Source organism: Eptesicus fuscus, chromosome 16 (genome assembly GCF_027574615.1).
Source record: "Eptesicus fuscus isolate TK198812 chromosome 16, DD_ASM_mEF_20220401, whole genome shotgun sequence".
Taxonomy (NCBI): domain Eukaryota; kingdom Metazoa; phylum Chordata; class Mammalia; order Chiroptera; family Vespertilionidae; genus Eptesicus; species Eptesicus fuscus.
In genome coordinates, this window is record NC_072488.1 from 41,323,387 (window position 1) to 41,345,271 (window position 21,885).

The 21,885-nt window shown below is 41.8% G+C and overlaps 1 protein-coding gene across 2 annotated transcripts in view; it reads left to right on the plus strand.

The window, feature by feature from the left end:
- Positions 1–21,885, plus strand: part of ANTXR1 (ANTXR cell adhesion molecule 1) — a 223,807-nt gene that overhangs the window by 41,565 nt on the left and 160,357 nt on the right. For both annotated transcript variants that reach the window (XM_054728105.1, XM_054728107.1), the window contains exons 4-8: positions 13,117–13,198; positions 13,781–13,814; positions 15,016–15,095; positions 17,663–17,731; positions 19,119–19,199. In XM_054728105.1, the coding sequence (XP_054584080.1) occupies positions 13,117–13,198; positions 13,781–13,814; positions 15,016–15,095; positions 17,663–17,731; positions 19,119–19,199 (346 nt within the window). The remainder of the gene's footprint in view (positions 1–13,116; positions 13,199–13,780; positions 13,815–15,015; positions 15,096–17,662; positions 17,732–19,118; positions 19,200–21,885) is intronic.

Here is a 21,885-nt window from a genome sequence, read left to right on the forward strand (position 1 = left end):
GGGGAACAGACCGATTTGTGAGAGAAGAGTGGGCCAGTGTTTCTCACGCTCTTCCTCTAGAGTACCCCCTGCTAGTAAAAGAAAGTAAAAGTGGACCTCTCAGGTATAGTTTAAAGTGGTTTATCAAAAGCAAGAAAATTCTTCAACATCCTTTCACCTTAACAATGTATGTGCATTTGTAGTCTAGTCTACAATGTTTGATTTTATATGAAAATCATGTTGAGTTCTTTCTCAAATTTTGGAGTACAATTTATACTCCAGAAAATAGATAGATGATAGATAGATGATAGATAGAGATAGATAGATAGATAGATAGATAGATAGATAGATAGATAGATAGATAGATGTCTATGTATATTAGGTAGGTTTCCTGTATCTTTGGGTATAGCACAGTGTCCTATGCCTACTTTGGACACCACAGATGTAATAGAAACCATGCAGGGTTTGTGCCAGGACCAGTCTGGGTTCCAGTCTGGGCTCCACGTTACTGCACTCCCCTGAAACTGTTTTCTCATTTGTACAGCCAAGATAGTAATGCCCACCATATAGTGGTGTTGGGACACTTTTGTGAATTACTGCATAAAAAGTGCCCAGCAGAGACCCTGGCACAGCATAGAGACTCCGAAAATGTTGCCTCCCTTCCTCACCTACTATCTCTCATGTGGGAAATACATTTAAAGGATAAAAATTGACAAAGCAGGGTTCAAAAATAGTCTTGTCTGGATGAAGCCAGCAAGGCAAACTGCAGAAGTAGCCAACAGAACCAAAAAATGGTAGGTAGAGTTCTGAAGCTACACAGCCAAAACTACTAGATTTTCTGTGACCCAACAAAATCGTTTCCACAATTGGTCAACATCAGGCAGGTTCACAACTATCCCTCACCTAATTCAACCCCAAGGTGTTAGATTTAGCACTGCCTCCTCGTGAACTGCAGGTTTAGCCTTTGCTTCTCATCCTCAACAAATTTGTTAATTATTAATTATTTGTGTGCAACAGAAGTGTACAAAGGATAGTGAACAGTCATTATGCACCACAATGCTAATGAAATAAAATTTGCAGGTATTAACCTGCCTTGTGTATACTCCCCTTTCTCTTTTCTCATCAGAGACAATCACTATCGTGAATTTGGAGTTTATCATTTTAATGGATGTTGGATATTTTTATACAACTGTGACCAGTATATGATATATTTTTCATATTAAATTTTATAATTAATGGTCATATTGTATTTTTCTTGAACTTGCTTTTTTTATGCTTAACATTATGTTTCTGAGACTTTTTCTACATAGATACATGCTTCATTTACACTGTTGTGCATTGGGTTTTCTATTATAATAATGTACCATCATATACTTATTTGTTCTCTTATTCATAGACAGTTAGTTTGCTTCTAATTTCTTTGCTGTTATAAACAAGGCTACAATGAACATTCTTGTACCTGTATCCTGGGAGAGTAAGAAGCAAGAATTTCTTTATGATATACAATTGGGGATTGATTTGCTAGGTCTTATAATATGTGAATATGTAACTTCATTGGGCATGATTTAGTTATTCTCCAAAGGGGCTGCACCAATTTGTACTCCCACTAGTGGTTTATCAGAGTTGTCATTGCCTGACATTCTCCCAATGTCTTATATGATCCCCCAACTCTTCTTCTCAGACTGTGTCCACATATGACATGTGGGTTGGATTATCTGGTATGGAACAGTGTACATCTACCTGCTCCCACCTGCAGCCCGATATTGCTCCAAAGGGTGGTAGGGAAGTCCTTTGGCGAGGACTGCAGCCTCTGCCAGCGTATGCTAAAAAGGTGTGATCTGACCAAAACAGATCATCTGCCCTAGGGCTGTGCACTTTCTGCTTCCATCCAAGACGGTGGGTTCCACAGTCTCTGTTCACAGGACTTGGCAGAGTGTCACTCTATCCTATGCTCATTGTGGTCAGTAATACTGAGCTCAACTATACGAACCTGAACATTTTATATGTTGCCAGCACCAGAAGAAACCCAGTCCCTATTGAACTAAGAAGAGCATGAAACTGAAGGTTCTCATGGGGGGGAAAAAGCTACAGATTTGGGCAACCCTGGGTATAGAGTCCATTTCCATCTCCTGCAAAATATGGTTCAACTGGGGGGAAAAATGTTAGTGATGGGGAATGTCTTACAGGGATTTATTTCAGAAGCCAAGTGATGCCATAGGAAATGCATGGTGAAAACCACTGTGCAAATGAATAACCAACCAAAATAGAGTTGTATGAAGAGGAGTTTGTACAAATTCATCATGTTGTCCTGTGATTAAACTATCACTCCTGTCCTTTATGCTAGCTTAGGCTGCAACCTTTGGAAATTATTGATGGGTTCCTCTCCATGAACTTCAGTTAGTGGTCTGCACTTGACCCCATGTCCTATCTGCCAAGTATGGCCTCTCCACTTCCCAGCCGATGTCCAGGTTCTGTTTCTACTTATCCTTTGGTCCCTATATAAAATCTGATGCACCATTCTGAGCTGAAAAGGAGCTGGTAGATCTTAACAGTTCCACACCTTCACTTTATATTTGAGAACTCTGAAGTTGAAATGCCTAGGAAGTGGCAAAACTAGGATTAAATTCCAAGTCTCTCTTCTTCCAAAGTCCGTGCGACATTGAATGGCACTGAAGTCTTGGAAATAATGAATTTACCTTAAACCTGTAGGTATGAAGATAGGGAGATCTGGTTGAATTCTGGGGCACTCCAATTTTTAGAGTTCTAGAAGAGAAGGAAAAGCTTGCACAGAAATGGGAGAAAGAACCACAGATGAGAATATCCTGTAATGGAAATCAAGAGAAGAAAGCATTTTAAATTGAGGGAAAGGTTAACTGCGTCTGTTGCTGTAAGGCTTTGAGTAATGAGTCCAGAGAAGTGACTATGGATTAACAATGGGGAAATCACTGGTGACCTTGACAAAAGCAGATTCAGCAGAGTTGTGGAGACAAAAAGGCAGAGCAGAATGGGTTAAAAGGTGAGGGATTTCAATTTTAAAATAAGGGGAAGAGACATTTTTGGTTATTTGTCTCACAAAAAGCACCCCGAACCAGAAGACTATGAAACAAAACCACAATGCCCATCATTGAGGACACTAAGAAATAGTTCAACCATAAAAACACTGTATGGAGACTAGAAGAAGACACAGGAGCGGGAAATAATGTAAGCAGTGTGGAGAGAAGTCAGATATAGTCTTGCAGAAGAAGATAAGAGGAACAGGCCTTGAAGCCTTCCAGAACCCCGGAAAGCTAAAAAACTGGAGGTATTAGATACTATAAAAGTCAAGGAAGGGCTATATGAGGAAAACTGGAATATTGTTTACAAGTTTATCTGAGGAAGGTATTCAACCTTCAGAATTACCCACCTCCACTATGTTCTGAAAACTACCCTTTCTGTAGCTCCACCAGAGAATTATATTCTCTGGCAAAATTAAACAAGAATGGTTTTACAGTCAGACACTAGATGTGGGAGATTATGGAGACATCTGCATAACAAACATTGTGACTTTCAGCTCTCATCCTTGCCAATTTCAGACAGAACACCCAAGGAAAGAGTTTGAAAACTAGTTATCTACAGAAATAAATACCTCTGAGAGGGAAAAAATTATATACGCTCCACACAAAAAAGCCTGTGGACAAAAGCTGGTCATCGACCAATTGGCATGTCCCAACATGCATTTCAGAGCTTCTAGCAAATCTTATAATCTCGCTCATTCACTATGAAAAATAGCCAAAGGTCACTCCACATTTGAAGAACGTCTCCACCATGAAAGACAGAAGAGTGCAAAAGTGAGTACTCTTTCAAGAAGTTGTGTAATGAAGAGGAATGCAAATAAATTGGTCAATAGCTGGAGGGAGATGTGGGGTCAGAGAGGATTAATTTTTTTAAGATGAGAGATACTTGAGTATATTTATATGCCAGTAATCAGTCAGTAGCATTTTTCTTCCTGATTTGAGACAAATGTGTAGTTACAAACATTTAGAAAACGACTGTACAGTATGCCTGCTTCTAGTTAGGATGTGAACAACCTTCATTTCCATGGTCAACCAAAAAGGTCCAGACAAAATAGAATGCATATGTTTCTATGGGGCCAGTAGAGAGAGGAAGCACTGATGAACTGAATTACAGAGAAACGAGCCCTTTAGAGCTGAGCAGAGATTTCAGAAGCTTCCATTCTTGGGGTGGATGCCTGGTCTGGGTATGGGCAGTTGGAAAAGTAGGTCAGCCTCCAATAGAGACTCTGCAGAGAGGAGGAAAAGCCAACTGAACCTAGGACAACAATGTGTGCCAGAGGGATTGATTATGTGAAAGATCCCCAAATGAAGAAAGAAATCTATCATCCTTGCAATTCTTCTGCCTCACCCATACCTCTTTTCTGCATTGTTCCAAGAAATTAACACGGGAGAAGTGGCTGAAAAGTAGAGAGAAATTGCATAATCTTGTGAATTCTTGTGTTGCTTGGATTCTGGATTCCTACCAAGGTTAAATCTAAAGGTCAAGCAAAAATCTATGAAGCTGCACCTAACCGCCTCCCAGCTCAAACACTGAACAGACCATAAAGGGCTGGACAGGCAAACGGCTGGGAGTTGGGTTAATAACAGGAAACACACTCTAATTATAGCTGTGGCCCAGTCCAAGCTCAACCTAACTTAAAGAGGATCTAAATAATCAGTCCTTCATGATAAAAAGCTTACACTCTGCAGTAAGTAAATAAAACAAATCAATATTACACCTAAGTCTTCATTGCTTTGTTTCCTACATAATGTCTGAAATACAAATTAAGTGATTATAAACATTGGAAAAGGCAGGAAAATGTGACTCATAATCAAGAAAAACACGGCAATGGAAGCAAACCATGGATGACTCAATTATTGGAAGTAGCAGACAGAGAGTTTAAACCAACTATTATAGACATTTTAAGGAATTTAACAAAAAAGGTGAATATAATGTAGGAAGACATGGGAAATCATAAAAAATCTCAAAGAACCAAGTGAAAACTGTGGAACTGAAAAATACAATATCAGCAGAAAAGAGATCAATGAACTTAAAAACAAGTTAATATAAATTATCTAAACTGAAAGAGAGAAATGGAAAAGACCGGGAGGTGGGGAGTATGAACCAGTTCTATAATTTGTGAGATAATATCAAGTGGTCAAATGTATGTGTAATTGGAATATCAAACATGGTGTTCCACACAGAGATCCAAGAAGCTCAAAGAATCCCAAGCAGGACAAACACAATGAAAATATCATCTAAGTACATCTTAGTAAAATTTCTGAAAAGCAGAATAAAGAGATAATCTTAAAACCAGTCAGATGGGAAGGAGAAAAGGTATATTACAAACAGAGGAACAACAATGAATATCACTTATTTTTCACCAGAAAAACAAAACAAAACAAAACATGCAGACTAGAAGATAAAAGATTAATATCTTTGGGAAATAAAGTCAACTTAGAACTTTATATCCAGTGAAAATATCCTTAAAACTGAGGGCAAGATTAAAACATTTTCAGAGAGTGGGGAGAAAACCCCTAAGAGAATCATCACCAACAAGTCTGCACTACAAGAAAATAAATGTTAAAGGAATTCCTCAGGCTGAAGGAAAATGATACCAGGTCTAAACTAGATCTATAAAAAAATAAATAAATAAAAATAAAGGAAGAGTAACAGAAATGATAGATATTTTCTGATTCTCATAAAAAGACAAATAACACTGTTTTGGAGTTTATTACATAAATGGAAGTAAAATATATGGCAGTCATAGCACAAAGGATGAGAAGGGATTATGTGGAAATATAATATTAAAACTTTCTTCCATTATATGAGAAGTGTTATATTAAAGTAAATCCTTGATTTTGCAGACTGTGATTTAACGCACTTCAAATTTAACGGACAAAATTTCTGGTCTGTATGCCATATGTGAAAATTAACATGCTGTTAATTTTAAAATGCTTTTAACCAAGATTTGCTTATAATTAAATTAGCAGGTTATTTTTTGTTGTTGTTATTAATTCACTGTTATTTTTAGCAACTTTTAGCAAATAGGCCATATGTTGGAAAAAACACTGCAGTAATTTTGTCACCACAAATAAATATTACATATCTACAACTATAGTCTACATATTTAAATCCAAGAATCATCACTCAGAAACAATGTTTGGCAAATGATTAGCACATGATCACACCACATCGCGCCAGGTAATTGGTTTTGTTTTCCTTTGTCATGACTTTCTGCAGCAGTTTTAACAGTGTGCTAAGCCACACCCAAGTTGTGTGCATTTGTTACTTGTGGTGATGGGTGAATGTATGCATTTACTAAACCTATTCAGTATAAATTTAACATTCCTCTAATATACCTAGAAAACTTTTCTGTGAAATTAAACTTTTCATGCATACTTAATTGTAATTACACAAATGTGTCTGAATAAGTAAAAACAGGTAAATTAATTTGTCAATTTTTTAACATACGCATTTAGAAAACCTACTTTATTATGTAACAGACCTTTGTCTCTAACGAATTAGTCCATTATAGTGAGGTTTTACTGTATTAACTTATGGTAGACTATCCTACCTAATAATAGACAAATATGCAAATTGACTGTACCTTCGCTATGCCCACGATTGGCCAGGAGGCGCGGGGGGGCGGGACTCGGGGTGGCCAGGGTGGCTGATTGGGCTGGCGGGACACTGAGCTCACGTCGCCAGCGGCGGCGCGAGTTCAGCGTCTGCGCCATGGCTGTGCTGCGGAACAGAAGGGGCCTCTGGGGCAGCGAGCCCACGTCCCGCCGCGGACCATCAAAAGTGTGGGAGCTGGGTGCCTGTCTGCTCCGGCACCAGGCCTTTCAGAAGCCTCCGCCTCACCAGAGGCTTCTGAAAGGCCTGGTGCACCAGCGGACAAACACCCAGCTCCCCCGCGATTGAAAGCGAAAGCATGGGAGCTGGGTGCCTGTCTGCTCCGGCACCAGGCCTTTCAGAAGCCTCCGGCGCAGCGGAGGCTTCTGAAAGGCCTGGTGCACCAGCAGACAGGCACCCAGCTCCTCCGCGATCGAAAGCGGGGAGCTGTGTGTCCGCTCCGGCACCAGCGGACCCCCTGCCATCAAAAGTGGGGAGCAGGCTGCTAGCAGTGTCCGCGGAGCGTGCTAGGCTTTGCGGGGCAGTGGATATGGCCCGGATGGCAGGTTAGGCCTAGGGGACCCTACACATGCATGATTTAATAATGCACTGGGCCTCTAGTGATGAAATAAGAATGAATATTGTAATCCATAAAAGAATCACTAATATGGAACCAAAGAGAGGATGTTACTATAGATCCTACAGTTAAAATATCATAAAGGGATATTATGAATAACTTTATAGAAATAAATTTAACAATTACAAAGGAAATGAATAAATATATTTGCATGTTACTGTATGTAAATTATACCTCACTTAAAAATACATAGAGCCCTGGATGGGTGGCTGAGTTGGTTGGAGCATCATTCCATACACCAAAAAGTTGCAAGGTTGATTTCCAGTCTTGGCACATACCGAGGTTTGGGGTTCAACCACTGGTTGGGGCACTTATGGGAGGCAACCGCTCAATGTTTCTCTCTCACATCAATGTTTCACTCTCTCTCTTTTCCTCTCTTTCTAAAATTAATAAACATATTCTCAGGTGAGGATACAAACATATTTTCAGGTGAGGATATATAAACAGTATATCTATATTATAATAACCCAGTGGTTCAAACGCCGGAACGACCAAAGACTGGTCACCAGGAGGCTGCGTGCACCGTGAGGCGCACATGGGTGGGCGGGGCTACGTGCATGGTGAGGCCTACGCGGGTGAGCAGGGACTGGACTCTGGGTCTTGCAGCATGATAGGACTCAGGGGAGTCTTGCAGCACGGTGGAGTATGGGGTCCCAGGTCTCCCGCGATTTCCTGTGGGTCTGGGTCTGGGTCTGGGTCTGGGTCTGGGTCTCGCGCGATTTTGCACGCTGGGTCACTAGTATATATATATATATATATATATATATATATATATATATATATAGAGAGAGAGAGAGAGAGAGAGAGAGAGAGAGAGAGAGAGAAAATTCTCATTGATTCAATATATACCTTCATGCATTAACCATGTTGGCCTATTCTTAGGGAAAAGCCCAAGGAGGCTGATTTACATACATTATAAACAAATGACTACGGCCGGTTGTGGAATTTCATGACTCCAAAAGTAGCAGCAGCATGACTTTAATCAATCTATGTTTTTGTTTGGTTCACTTCATGTTTTGTGGAGGCAACACTAGAGTGCTAGGCCATCTGGAAATGCGAATGTAGCATTAGTGGTAATAAGCAGTGTTGTGTGTTTATGTATAAGTTGAGGCTGCAAAGGCTACAACTGCAGGGCATTTGAGGGAAGTCCAACTCCACAGGAGCTCTTTTATGGGAGGCAAGAAGTCAGCAATGCAAAGCTGATGTTGGGTTATTTGAGGGGGGTGGTTTTTATAGACTGAAAATGGGGTGGACATTGCATAACCCCAAGGAGGATTTTGCAGTAGGAGCATCACTGAGATACTTGGGATAAATGATTATTGAAGTGCTTCTTGATGTGCTTATGTGTGTCTGTCCTTTCATCAGCAAATATGAAAATGTTGCAAGACAGCTGGAATCCCAAAAAGTAATCTTCATGAAGTGTAAAAAACCTCCCAGGGCCAACGAAAAGTCCAGCAGACACCATCCCACTTCTCCGAACCCCCCATTCCTACAAACCAGACTAATGCTGAGTGCATGATGCATGATCAATAAATAGTTGTGGAAATGAATGAATGGATTAATGAATGTGCCCAAACCAGGATCATTCATTCAACAACATACAACCTACTCTAGGCCCATACTTAAGTGCTGCAGGAGTTGCAAAAGGAACACAAGCCATATGGCCTGAGAACCCTTAACTTCTAAGTAAGAACACTGGCAGACATGTGAAACCACCAAGGAAAAAACAGGAGACTCTTAATAGCAGCCTGTCTTCCTAGATTCCCGGCCTCTCTCATTTCCCAGGAAGATAACATTTCATTTGGTAATAACCAAGTCTTCAGAGAGGTTCTTATCGTCCCCTTTAACAGATCTCTCTCCCAATTTCTTTCATTTCTAAGAGAGCATTAAAAAATGGGCCTTTATTAATAGTTTTATTGTCCCAGAATTTAAATGGACCCACCATTCCCATGAAAACATCTGTTTCATTTGCTTCGATGTTGTGGGTGCTTAGAGAAAGGGCAGGGGTCAGGGAAGTGGGGCATAAGTCATTTGGTCTTTGGAGAAGTAAGGGTGGTATCTGGGAGGTTGTGATCACTGTTTGGGATACTGAATTATAGCTTGCCAGACACAAAGCATCAAGGATAAGGACAGTTTCCAAACCAGCCTTTGCTTGTTCTGGTACCAAAAATATAGAAAGCTCAAGAAAATACTTGTAAAGAAAAGGAAATAGGCTTAGAGGAAACACCCCAGTTCCCAGACTTTATTTGGCAGGGAAAGAATACAGTGAAGCCAAGGAACCTTTTCCATTCCCCTAATATGCCTTTTTTAACCTCTCTTTCAAGCTTCAGTCTTAACACACTATTCCAATTTTAGTGTTACCCATATAGCCCAGATCTCACTAGTCCATGATCAAAGAGTAAGACCACAATACTTTTTTTTTCACATTTACCTTTAATGTCCAATCTCCTACCCCTTAAGTGTGAGAAACTAGCTCCCCCTCCCCCAGAGTGTCCCCCAGTTATTCTGAAGGTTCCATGATACCACGTCTGTGTGCTCAGGAGCAAACTCTGATTTTCCTATCGCAGCCTCACCCTCATCCTACCTGGTCCTTGCCATTACCCTCATGAAATTGCCAGCCTTTTAGGACAAAGCTGCTCTCTGCCAGATGGCTGACAGGGCCTCCCTCTGTCCTCCCAATGGTGGCCTTGGTGGAGGACACTGCTCTCATCTTTACCCTTCCTTCCAAACCACAGAGACATGCCTTTTTTCATTACTCAACAATAGGGTTGACATTAAACTATGCCTTTTGGTGGGGGTAATGTAAAGGAGTACAACATAGAGAATGGTTTATAACCACCACAAAGGGCACACACCTAAAGTCCATTACCAGGTCAGTTCCTGCCTGGCCTTCCTCCACATGCCAAGTGAAGCTAATCCCTGCCCCCAGGGTTGACCTCTTCACAGGATGATTAAAGTGGAGACATCTGTTCCCTCCTCTCACCTCTTCAGTAAATACTTGTTGACTATCTAGAATGTTCCAGGAACTGTAGTAGACATAGAAGATACAGTGGAGACCAAACCAGACATGGCTCAGCTCTCATGGGGTTTAAAGCCCAAAACTGGGGCGGTGAGGGGGGGGAGCCTTACAAATAATTACACAATCAAGTGTTATAAAATGTTGCAAGTGCTATGAAGCAAAAGTTGTGGGGTTCCAGGAGCAAATTTAGTTGAGGGAGCTCATTTGAACTGGGGAAGTCTAACAAGGCTACTTTGAGCAATTGAAGTTGGGACTGAAAGCTGGGTAAGAATTCGCCCAGTGCCGAGCTAGGCAAAACGTCTCCCCAGTCCATGGACAGCGGTGATTGCAGGCGGGCAGTCTGTTGGAGAAGGAGCTTAGGAAAGCCCCCGGGGCTCCAGCGCAGAGAGTGGGGCGGAGTGGTGCCCATGCCGCTGTCCGGGAGGCACAGGAGTCATCATGGAGGCACTCGAAGGCCAGGGCAAGGATTTTGGGATTTATCCCAAGTATCATTGTCTGCTATTGAAGGGTTTTGAGCAGGGGAGTGAGTGGCATGTTTTGATCAATATTTTAGAAACATTCCGGCAGCCGTGTGGAGAGTGAATGGAAAAAGGGAAAGAGGGCAGCGGAAAGATAGCCAGTGACTTTCCCAGGGGTCTAAGCCAGAGGTGATAGTGGCTCAGACCATGGCATTGGCAGAGGAGATAGAGAGGTCTCATGATATGTTTAGAGTAGAACTAATGGAATTTGATGATAGATTATGTAGGGGAGTGTAAAGAGAGCGGAGAGCCAAGGTAGAGGGTCAAGGAAGGGTTCCAGTTTTGATTTGTGCAACTGAGCATGTGGTCTGATATTTGGGCACTGATGGGACAATGAAACAATAGTCAGTACATTTCCCAGAGTCTGAGTTACCTGGACTTCACTATTCCACCTGCGAAACATCAGTAGCCTAGGCCAGGGGCGAGCTCAGGTGAACCCCTTTTCAGTTTGTCTTTTAAACCCTCCAACAGCCTGCAGATCCAGCCTCATCCATGGCTACGCCATTATATCAGTTTTAACAAAAGGTTAATTTTGCATTAGACTTTCTCCCAAGCAATTGCCAGAATAGACCAGCAATAAATGTCATTCATTCATTCAAAAGAGAGACAGCTATCATGGTTATTGAGAACAGGGTCTCTAAGTTCTAATCCTACCTCTGTCATTTAGTACTTACAGGGCTTTGGGAAAGTTCCTTAGCCTCTCTGTGACTCAGTTTCCTTCTGTGTGAAATGGAAATAACAGTGTTATTTATTAAAAAGAGCTATATTTTATAAGGCATCAGTGAATTATTGTGTGTGGTGGTTGTATTTCGAACAGAGCTTGGCACACTTTAAGTACTCAGATGGTGTTAGAAATTGCTATTGCTCTTCACTAATTCAAGTGTTACTGAAAACTTCCCGCTTCTCCAGCACTGCTGTGTGCTAGCAGGCTGCTTGGCAGAACAGAACGCCTTTTTAAGTCAGACAGATTTGAATTCAAGTCTCTGATCTTCTACCTAATCTCAAAACCCAAATGGTCTCACCTATCATATGTGGTCAATATTACCCACTTTGCATGGTTAGTGTGAGGATGAAAACAAACCTTTGAGTAGGACCTTATACATAGCAGATGCCTAATAAATGTTGGGTTCTTTGCCTACTCAAAAGAAGCTTCCCTTCCTCATGTAAATAGTGCACCCCCACCCTCTGTCACTAAAGAGACCCCAGTGAGAAGAAGGTAATTTCAAACTTTCCATAGGCTTACAGTTTATGAATCAGGCTAATGTTTTTTCAGAAATTACACTTTCGTGCCCTTTCGTTACAGTGGGGGGCTATTTAAAAGACAGGAACCTATCTTACATCCCAGAGAGATGGTCCACAAAGATTCCATTTGGTCCCCAGACCATTCATGTTTCCCACTTTCAGTCAGACCCTTTCCTAATGCCGTAACCCACTTCCTCTTCCCGCCCCAGGGCCACCTCGAGCAAACCAGAGTAAGAAAACACAGGCATCAGCCACAGAAAACACTCGCTGTTGTCCTGGAAAGCATAGCTTGCCTAGACTTTTGTTTTCAAAGCTGACTACACGGTTTCCTTTGGCACAGCTCTGCGGGTGGCAGAGTCCACGCCGGACGCGTGCCCCTCCCACCCGTGGTCCTTGTGGTGGCCTTGCCCTGGTTTCTTGGTACTCGCCTCTTTCTGGTTCACAAGAGCCATTTGCATCTTGACATAAAGGTGCTGAAGTTGCTGTGTGTCCCCGCAGGAGCAGTTGCCTTTTAAGGCTCATTTCCAGTGTAGAATGAAAACTTTGTCCTGTTAGAGAGATGGAAGCCCTTCCTGGGGAGCTCAGTTGGGTAGAGTGTCGTCCCCATAGCCAAGGTTGCAGGTTTGATCCCCGGTCCAGACACATTCAGGAACCAACCAGTAAATGCATAAATAGGGGAAACGACCGAACAACAAATCAATGTTTCTTTCTCTCTCTCTCTCTCTCTCTCTCTCTCTCTCTCTCTCTCTCTCTCTCTCTCCCTCTCTCCCTCTCTCCATTCCTCTCTCTTTAAATTTAATAATAATTAAAAAAAGAAATGGAAGACTTTCATGAGCAGATGGAGATTCCTGAAGAAGGGGCTTTAAAATCTCGCTCATCCTATGCTATGGCTGAATGGCTGACCCTGCATGGGTGATGTACTACAAAGACTTTCCCCTGACAGGCTTTTGAGGGACCATTGGGGCAGTATAGACTACCCACAGAGATAAGGAAAAGACTAATGCACATGTACACAGCACAATTAAAAAAAAATGCTCTAATATGACTAATCGGGTGTCTTTGGATTTCAGGGAACAGATTCGTCAAGGCCTTGAGGAACTCCAGAAGGTCCTGCCAGGAGGAGATACTTACATGCATGAAGGATTTCAGAGGGTAATTTTATAACAGTTTTCAACTCCAAACATAAAGTGTGACACGGAAACATCAACCTAAGGATGGCTGATGGTGAGGCACATGCATTGAGGGAACTGAATGACACCCAATGGCAAGAGAGTAAGAAAATTTCCCCATAAACTTATACGCTGATAACGCTATCCAAAAGAACTGGGGAGATTTCCTTGCTCCTTCCCTGACACTGGTGAAAGGTTTGTGGGCTAATGCTTGGCTGACAGGAGTCATGCCACATGCATGTGCTCCCCATTCCCACGGTCACCATTTCTACATGTTGCTTCAGTGACTGAGACAGAAATTCAGTGACTTCAATCTTGAAGAGAACAAGTCCCAGTCTATGAGAAGTAAGACATCAATCCATGTTCACAAGTATATTGGTTAAATGTCAAAGTAACTTTAGATGAAGGTGATCCATTGATATCTGTGTGAAGCGTGGGTGGATTCCATGAAGAATCAAGACTGAGCGATGGCTGTGTACCCAACACCAGAGCCCACTGCCCAGTATTGGATTTGGAGTAGCCAACAGTGGCTGTCTGTCTAATGGCTCTTTCATGTGTTTTCCAGGCCAGCGAGCAGATTTATTATGAAAACAGTCAAGGTGAGACTATCTTATGAACTACCATGATGAACTAGTTCACTTTTTTCTGTGTTTACTTCTGAAAAAGTGCCTCAGTAATTTGTTTCAAAGACATATTTGATATTGCCTAGAATCCTTGGACACACACTTCATCACGAAGAAGGAAGGCTTAGAAAGATGACACGTACCAGGCCTAATGCTACTATCCTGTTGATGTCAAGAAAAGTGATATGAAAGTAATTAGATCCCATTATGGGCCCCAGTCTGCAATGTCCGGGAATAGTTTTGCATCTTGAATTCATTAAATTAGTAAATACTTGGATGGGTTAGTAAAGTCTTGGATTTTTATGTCAACTGTAATTTTCATGTCTTCTCTGGGCTCCAAGCCCCTTCACCCCTTCATTACTGTGATTGGATATGGTGTTAAGATTAATATACCAGTTCAGTTTGAAATTTCCTTTATTTAATTTTTTTTAATAAAAGCAAAAATTTTACTTAATAGAGTGCCTAGCACATAGAACTAATATTTATTATTATTATTATTTTGGCTATTATTATAATTACTATAGTGTCTTTTATGAATAGCCTTTCTTTATCTGAGGCAAATCTCTTTTAAAAGATTCAATATTGCATTGGGGATTTTTCTCCTAGGCCTGTAGAGATGTCCACTTCTGATTTCACTCTAAACTACAACAAATAAAACAGATCCAACATCAACACCAACACTTGTTAATATATTTCAACCATCAGCACTGTTACTAGATGCCTAACAATTACTGGAAAAACTCTAGTAGGTTTTGCCAACTGCTGTGATTCAGTCAGCTTGTAAATCACGACGACTAGGACTCTTTGCCCAGCTCTTCAAGGGCTGGTGCATGTGGTCAGCTACAGCCTGTGAGAAGGACTCCTGAACAGCCCAGGTGGTAGAGTTTGTTCCCAGAAATAAGAGTCACTGGAGTTATTCCTAGCTCAGTCCAGAAACCATTTCACCAGGTTTAGCCATTGGTTTAAGATAAGACTGAGAAACCCAGAAACAAAGCCCCTAGAGTCTGTCTCAGCACTTTTCATGCTGGAATTGCTTCCAGTCCCAAAAGAGAAGTTGCTGATTCTCCAGATATTGACCTCGGGTGGTTGAGCTTAGAAGAGACAGCCTCTCAGGGCTGAGAGAGGGTTCCCTTGGTGTGGCAGGATGGACTGAGCGGGTCTGTGTTGTGTTGAGCAGGATACAGGACGGCCAGCGTCATCATTGCTCTGACTGATGGAGAACTCCATGAAGATCTCTTTTACTATTCAGAGAGGGAGGTAAGCGACGGTCCGGCCTGTGTCTGTCTAAACAGACATGGAAAAGGGCTTCTTCCTTCTGAGATGGGCTGCAATCTTTCTACTTGGCCAAAATGATAGTTACTCTTGATAAAAAACACACACACACACAAACAAACAAAAAAAAACCTCCTAGATAAAGTAGTGTCTTATACATTTAAAAAATAATAATTTATTTTTTAAAGTGAATCTTCATGTCTTATACATGGTAGATATTTTTCCTCTTTAAAATATTTCTATATTACTCTATGTTTGGGGGGGTAAAATATATCTAGCATACTTTTATTGGAAGAACTATATTGATTTAGCAGTTTTGAAACACTATCCTTTTTAAGCAAAAACTTTTTTTTACTGAAATTTTCCTCATATCTTCTACTAAAAACAGGAGGGGAAAGAATTACTTGACATATGTAAGAGCCAATCTTGGCAGAATGGATTAGTCAGTGAGATTCTCACTCGAAGAACCAAAGTTGAATATTAATTGGAGGCAAAGTAAATTGTAATTTCTCCTTTGATAATTTCTTTTTTCCTTTTCTGTGTGTTCTCATAAAATACTCCTCAAAGCAAGTAAACGGATGCTCTTTAAATGAAACTTTCAGTTTGCATAAAGAGATTCAGAAAAGGGAATTTATTCAAAACTTAAAAAATTGTCATTTATATTTAAGAAAGCCTTTCCTTTCAAGTTGTAGATGTGAGAGCTATATGTGTAAGTGGACCAAGGAAACCAGTTAACCGTGGGAATGTATTAAAGCCTCATTGGTGACAAAGCCTTATTCAGGCCAAGTTAGAAAGAAACACAATTAGGCAGTGAGGGAGGGACTTTCTGGCTCCCAGGGAGGAGTTAATGAGAACATTACACTTACCTCAAGCTCTTGACTACTATTTAATTTAAATTTATCTTCCTTAGCAAGCAAGAAGTATATATTAATCCATTCATTCATTCATTCCTTCATTCACTCAGTGATAAGTGAGACAGTAGCTGCCCTCATGGGCCTTACCATGTAATCATGTTCAGCTTGTTGAAGCCTCTGCTGGCAAAGGGCAATGATCAGATTATGTAGGTGAGCACATTACTCACCTGCAATGGGAAACACAACGGGATAGTTCACAATGGGAAACACACAGTAAGTATGACAGGCACTCCCTGAGCATTTGGGAATAGATATCATTTCTATTCTCTAAAGTCGACACTATGTAACGGGAATGCAGGATGTCTTATCTGGGTGCCAAACAACAGTCACATGAAGTAAAAGCCCTAATAAGGAAATATCTGAATATAAAATAAATGATAGTTGTCAGATGAGTAAAATAGGGGTTAGTAGAAAAGAATTTTAGGTATGGCACATACAAACTTGGAAAAATAGTTGGAGTGCCAATACTAATAGAAAGGGGGTTTCTGAAAAAGAAAGATAAAACTCAAGATATATAACGCAAATGAGCCTTTCCATTTTTGATAATTCTATATTAAGTCCAACTGGAGGAAAAGGGTCACAGAAGTTGTTGCAGATAAGACTGGGGCTAGACTGTGTCTAAAAGCTTGTTTTATCCTGAAAGCCTCAAGAAATATTTCTAACATGAAGGAAAAAATATGTGTTTCTGTGCCTTCTAAAATTCAATATTAGTCACAAGTGGGTTTGCATACTAACAGAGTGGGGGAAAGAACACAATTCACATCAATATGCACATATTGAGCACCTAATATATCTTTACTATCGATTATTTATTAAGCACCTACTGTCTATACCAAGGGTTTCCAATTATTGTTTTCTGTTCTGAAACGCAGAAGAACTTTGAAATCTGTTATCAGAGCCTTTCACAAATCAAATATTAAAACCAAGCCAAAACCTGGATGTTGTTTTTTATGTTGCCTTCTTGATACTTAATTGTTAAAAAAAAAAAAAGTCATGTGTTCACCTACTCAAATTTGGACCATAATTCCCATACCATGAAACCAATGTGTTCTGTGGCAATGAAAATGGCTTTATTTCTAAAGGGGACTGACATTTATGAGCACCTGCATCCTCCTACACCTTGAGTGAGGAGCTCTGCACTTATTATCTCATTTAATCCCCATCACACTTTCTAGAGCAAAGCCAAGTGTCAATCCCAGGTATATCAGGTTCCAAAGACCACATCCTTTCTATTACACCATGCTGCCATCACAGAGGAAGAAAAAGTACGCCAAAAAAAACTCATCAGAGAAATAGAAAAGATAATCATTTCCCCAGGTTATTTCATACGACTTACCCTAGCCTACAGTTTCCTTTTCCTCTCCTTGTCTTTCAAAGACTCTATTTATGTGGCTCTTTCTCATCACTTCCCATTAGACTAATCACTTCCCTCATGCCCACAATGCATTAGGTTAGAGTGGGACGTTCACTGGGGTATAAGCTCTTTGAGGACAGGGATTACCTTCTCCATTGTGGTATCTGACATATAGTAAGTAGGTGCTCAGTAAATGCCTGCTCATTGCAGTTAGTCTGGCTAATCCAAAAGGAGTATGTTTGCCTCTGCTTCTCTCTCTAACGTCTTTCCTCTCATTGCCCCAGGCTAACAGATCCCGAGACCTTGGTGCAATTGTTTACTGTGTCGGGGTAAAGGATTTCAACGAAACACAGGTATGCTCTTGGTTTTCCTCCAGTTTGGGAGCGTACCAAGTTTGTGAATGATTCAGTGCAGAGGGTGCAGCAGAGCATAAACAGCTCTTAGATGGAGTATTTTTCCAGAAATGCTAATAAGCAAGAAGGGAATTGTTGGACGAGTAAGGAATGGAAAGCCATTTGCTGATGCACGTGGGGGCCTTTAACACAGACCATCCAGGCAGCATCTTTCTTGGTAGATGCTAAACAGCCAAGGTGTCAAAATAGATCTGAATTAACTTGGAAAACTTGTTGTTGCTGTTTTTATTTAATGTGATGAATCTTTTTTTTTTTTTTTAATGGCAAACATCCCTTTCTTCCATTAAATATGCAGTGTATTTTCAATGCAAAAAAAAAAAAAAGGAAATAATTAGCAAGTGGGCAAAAAAGTATATATACAAGTATATATAAGCAAATGGTGAAAATTTGCTAACAACCTAAATGAACGTTACTCAGTGTAGTTTGTAATTTCTTTTTGTTTTAATAACATGGGACAGTGCTCATGATATGTAGTTAAGTAAATAAATTAGGATTACAGAATATGGGGAATAGCATGAGTCCAGCGTTTAAGTAAATATGTGTATATTGCCTAGAAAAACTATGAAAGACAATGTATGTCAAATGAACAAAAATAGAAATGTGATGGATGGAGGGATAAGTGGATGAATACATGGACGATAAGTAACTTTTTATAAATGTATTTTAACTATCCTGGGTTTTCTGAAATTTCCCAATGACACTGAGGTGCTTGTGCAATCAGTAAACACCCTGGCACCGGCTGTGACCGCGGCAATTGTAGAAATGTGCGGAGATGGGGCGGGGGTAGTAAAGCTCACAGAGCGGCTTTTCCTTCCTCCGGTCCTCGGCTCCTTAAAGCAGGAGCAGCCACACCACGGCCAGGGTCCTTTCCTCACTGAGCAGGTTGCGTGAAGATAAGGGCCCCCGTTCGCTGGCCTTCCCCAACACCAAAGCTTGAATTTATTTTTAAAGTTGCTCGGAAAGGAAACGAGTTTGTTTGGTTCGAAAACAGTTGCCAACAGAAATTGGGGTGGAATGGGAGAAAAATGAGCCAACGGCCTGCCCCCAAATCCATAAATACACCAACCCAGGCCAAATGTTCATCTAGCTGGGCAATGTTACCTCTGCTCCCAAGGAAAGAAGTATTACAACAAATGTAAGAGCTGGCGCCAACCCCCCGGGCTCACTCCAGGGAGGCCGCTGGTAAACTCATTATTACTGAGGGCTTTTCAGTGAGGCCCCTGAGCCCAGTCAAAGCCTCAGGTTCCTCTGGTTCTAAAAGGAGATGGAGTCCCCTAAGCCCAGTGGCTTTCCTGCGTTCTCCATATGTGTTTGTGTTTGTTCTCAGCTGGCCCGGATTGCGGACAGCAAGGATCACGTATTTCCCGTAAATGACGGCTTTCAGGCTCTGCAAGGCATCATCAACTCAGTGAGTAGAGCCTCCTTTGAGACTGGGCGTTCGAGCCCCTTCTGCTCCTGATCTGTTGTAAATACCCCAACCCCATCCTTCCGAGGCTGGCGTTTTCCTGCTTGAGAGAACATTCCTTTGCAGATCTTCGTATCTGTCCTATCCCACTTCTGCCTCCTGCCTTTCACACCTGTTTCTTTCTTCATTCTCTGTGCCAGTTCTACCCTACAATGGGAAATTCGACATGGAAGGGAACCCTGCTCTGGCAGTCGGGGACCGAGGCTGACCCCAGACTGTGGCTAAGGGTGCGCAGTTACAGGCCTCGGTTTCCCCAGCCACAACTGAGCACAAGCTTGTCTTCAGAGAATTTGCAGGTTCAACTGGTCGCACTTGGCCATGGGAGGCACTTTCAACCAGTGGTTCTCTACCTTCGCTGACCATTGAAATCACCTAGAGCAGCATTTTTTTAAGATCTTCCCAGGTGATTTTAATAGAACCACTGCTTGAAACCTATAATCCCCAAATATTAAAGCTTCAATGTTCTCCAGGGTTTGTACAATCACCACCTTTCCATCCCAACCTGGATTTTCACCACCCTTTCCTGTCAGTAAACAGGAAACACTGGCTTCTAGAGCCTCTCCTTTCCACCTTCCATACACAGGCCAGGCCCTCGGTCTACCTGGCATATTGGCTGACACTGGTCTTTAAAGCCTCAGCCAGAAGGTCAGTCAGTGTGTGTGCTGCACCTGTAATGAAGTCCAGCCTGTGCCTTTAAGTTTGAGGACCAGGTAGACAGCCAGTGGTTTCTCCAAGTGGATCTCACCAGGCTCCAGCCTCAGGGTTTAGGATGTAAATTCAGAGCTCAGAGAATCACTGTCCTCTTAGATGTCAAGGAAGTCTTGACACAGAGGTTATCAGCCACAGTGTCAGGACTTGCCCAGCTCCCCCAGACTGACCTAGGAAACCTCCAGCATGGATGTGTCTTCATGCTTCCTCTCCTTCCCTCCTCCAGCAGAGTGAGAAGTGAGAACTTTGGAGCTGGTCAGCCCAGAGTTTAAATGCTGGCCCAGCAAGTCACCCTTATAGATCCTTAGATGAGTTATTTCACTTATTTTCTTATTTGTTTAAGGGATTGATGATAAGACATATCATAGACTTGTTGAAAGATTGCAGAAGCTAACACTGATGAAAATACTTAACAATTGGTTCTCAAGGTGTATGAATTATTTCCTCTTCCATTTCCCTTCACCATCATATGAGAGACATTAATGTCAGATTCCCCCATTCCTCTAGATTTTCTTGAATAAATATATATGTAAACTAGAGGCCCAGTGCATGGTATTCGTACACTGGCGGAGGGCATGGCCTGCAGGGAGCAGCCTCTCATTTCAGTCAGCCAACCGGCTGTGGACCTGCCGTCTGAGTGGCTGCTCCCGCTATGGGAGCTCCACTCATCCCAGTCAGCTGAGCAGCGCTCCCACTGTGGGCATGCACTGACCACCAGGGAGCAGCTCCTGCATTGAGCATCTGCCCCCTGGTGGTCAGTGCGCAACATAGCGACTGGCCAAGCAGTCATTCTGGTTGTTCCACCATTCAGTCGCTAGGCTTTTATAGGATCACCTGAGAATCTTGTTTCTAATACTCACTCCCAGGCCCCATTCTAAGGGGCTTCTTTTGTAGTCAGTATAGGATGGAGCCTGGAATCTGCATCTTTTGAATCTGCACTTTTTAATAAATGCATCAGGTGTACTTTCAGAACATTGATACATGAGACCTTAAGTTTTCAGATTTGTGAAAAATAATCTCTCCTCTGGCTGGGCATTCCTATCTTAAGCATGCACATATGACAGCCATCTTCTTCCAGATGTGTTTGTTTGCAAGGAACAAAAACTCACTCAAACTCCCTTGACCAGAAAGTGGAAATAATTGAAAGAATAAAAAAGTATCAGTTACAATTATGGATCCCCAGGTGAGGGGCCGCTGCTGTAAATAATATCTGGGGTCAGGGTGGTATCCTTGACAATATAAACAATAAGAACTGCAATAATATCTGGGGTCAGGGTGGCATGAGTTATCCATATCCCCTTTAGATAACAAATAAATAAACACCATAAAGAAGAAGAAAAATCAATAGGATTTGTTGAGCATCTTCAAATAAAACAACATCCAAATGGTGCAAGACAGGATTAACAGCGGGATTGGGTCTGACCATGAATCCTTTGGAAGCTCAGAGGTGGATGATACTGGGCTGGAGCCTTCATGAGAAAGTGGGGCAGACTTGAGCCCCTGAACCACCAAGGTGGGGTGATGGGTAGCACCAGAGAAGAGATGACATGACGTCAGCCCAGAGCAACGCATTTTCCAAGGACAATAATAATGCCTGTCTGTCTGGTGGGAGAGTTTGAGTAAAGGAGTCAGGAGTAATGGGACATAAGCCGAGACACTGGGTTGAAACTAGATTGACAAGAGCCTTGAAGAGGCTTTAACTTCAACTTAGAGGATGTAAGCACTGAAACATTTTGAATGTCTAACAAGTGATGTTTAAGAAGAGAATCTGATGGCGGTGTGTATCTAGATGGGAGACTGGGGACAGCCAGGGGCAGGAGCTCTAGCATGAGGCTACTGCAGAAGTCCTGCCCCCAGATGACTGGGTTCTGAACAGGGACATGTGCCTACCTCACTCAAGAGTTGGTTCATCCCCAAGTAC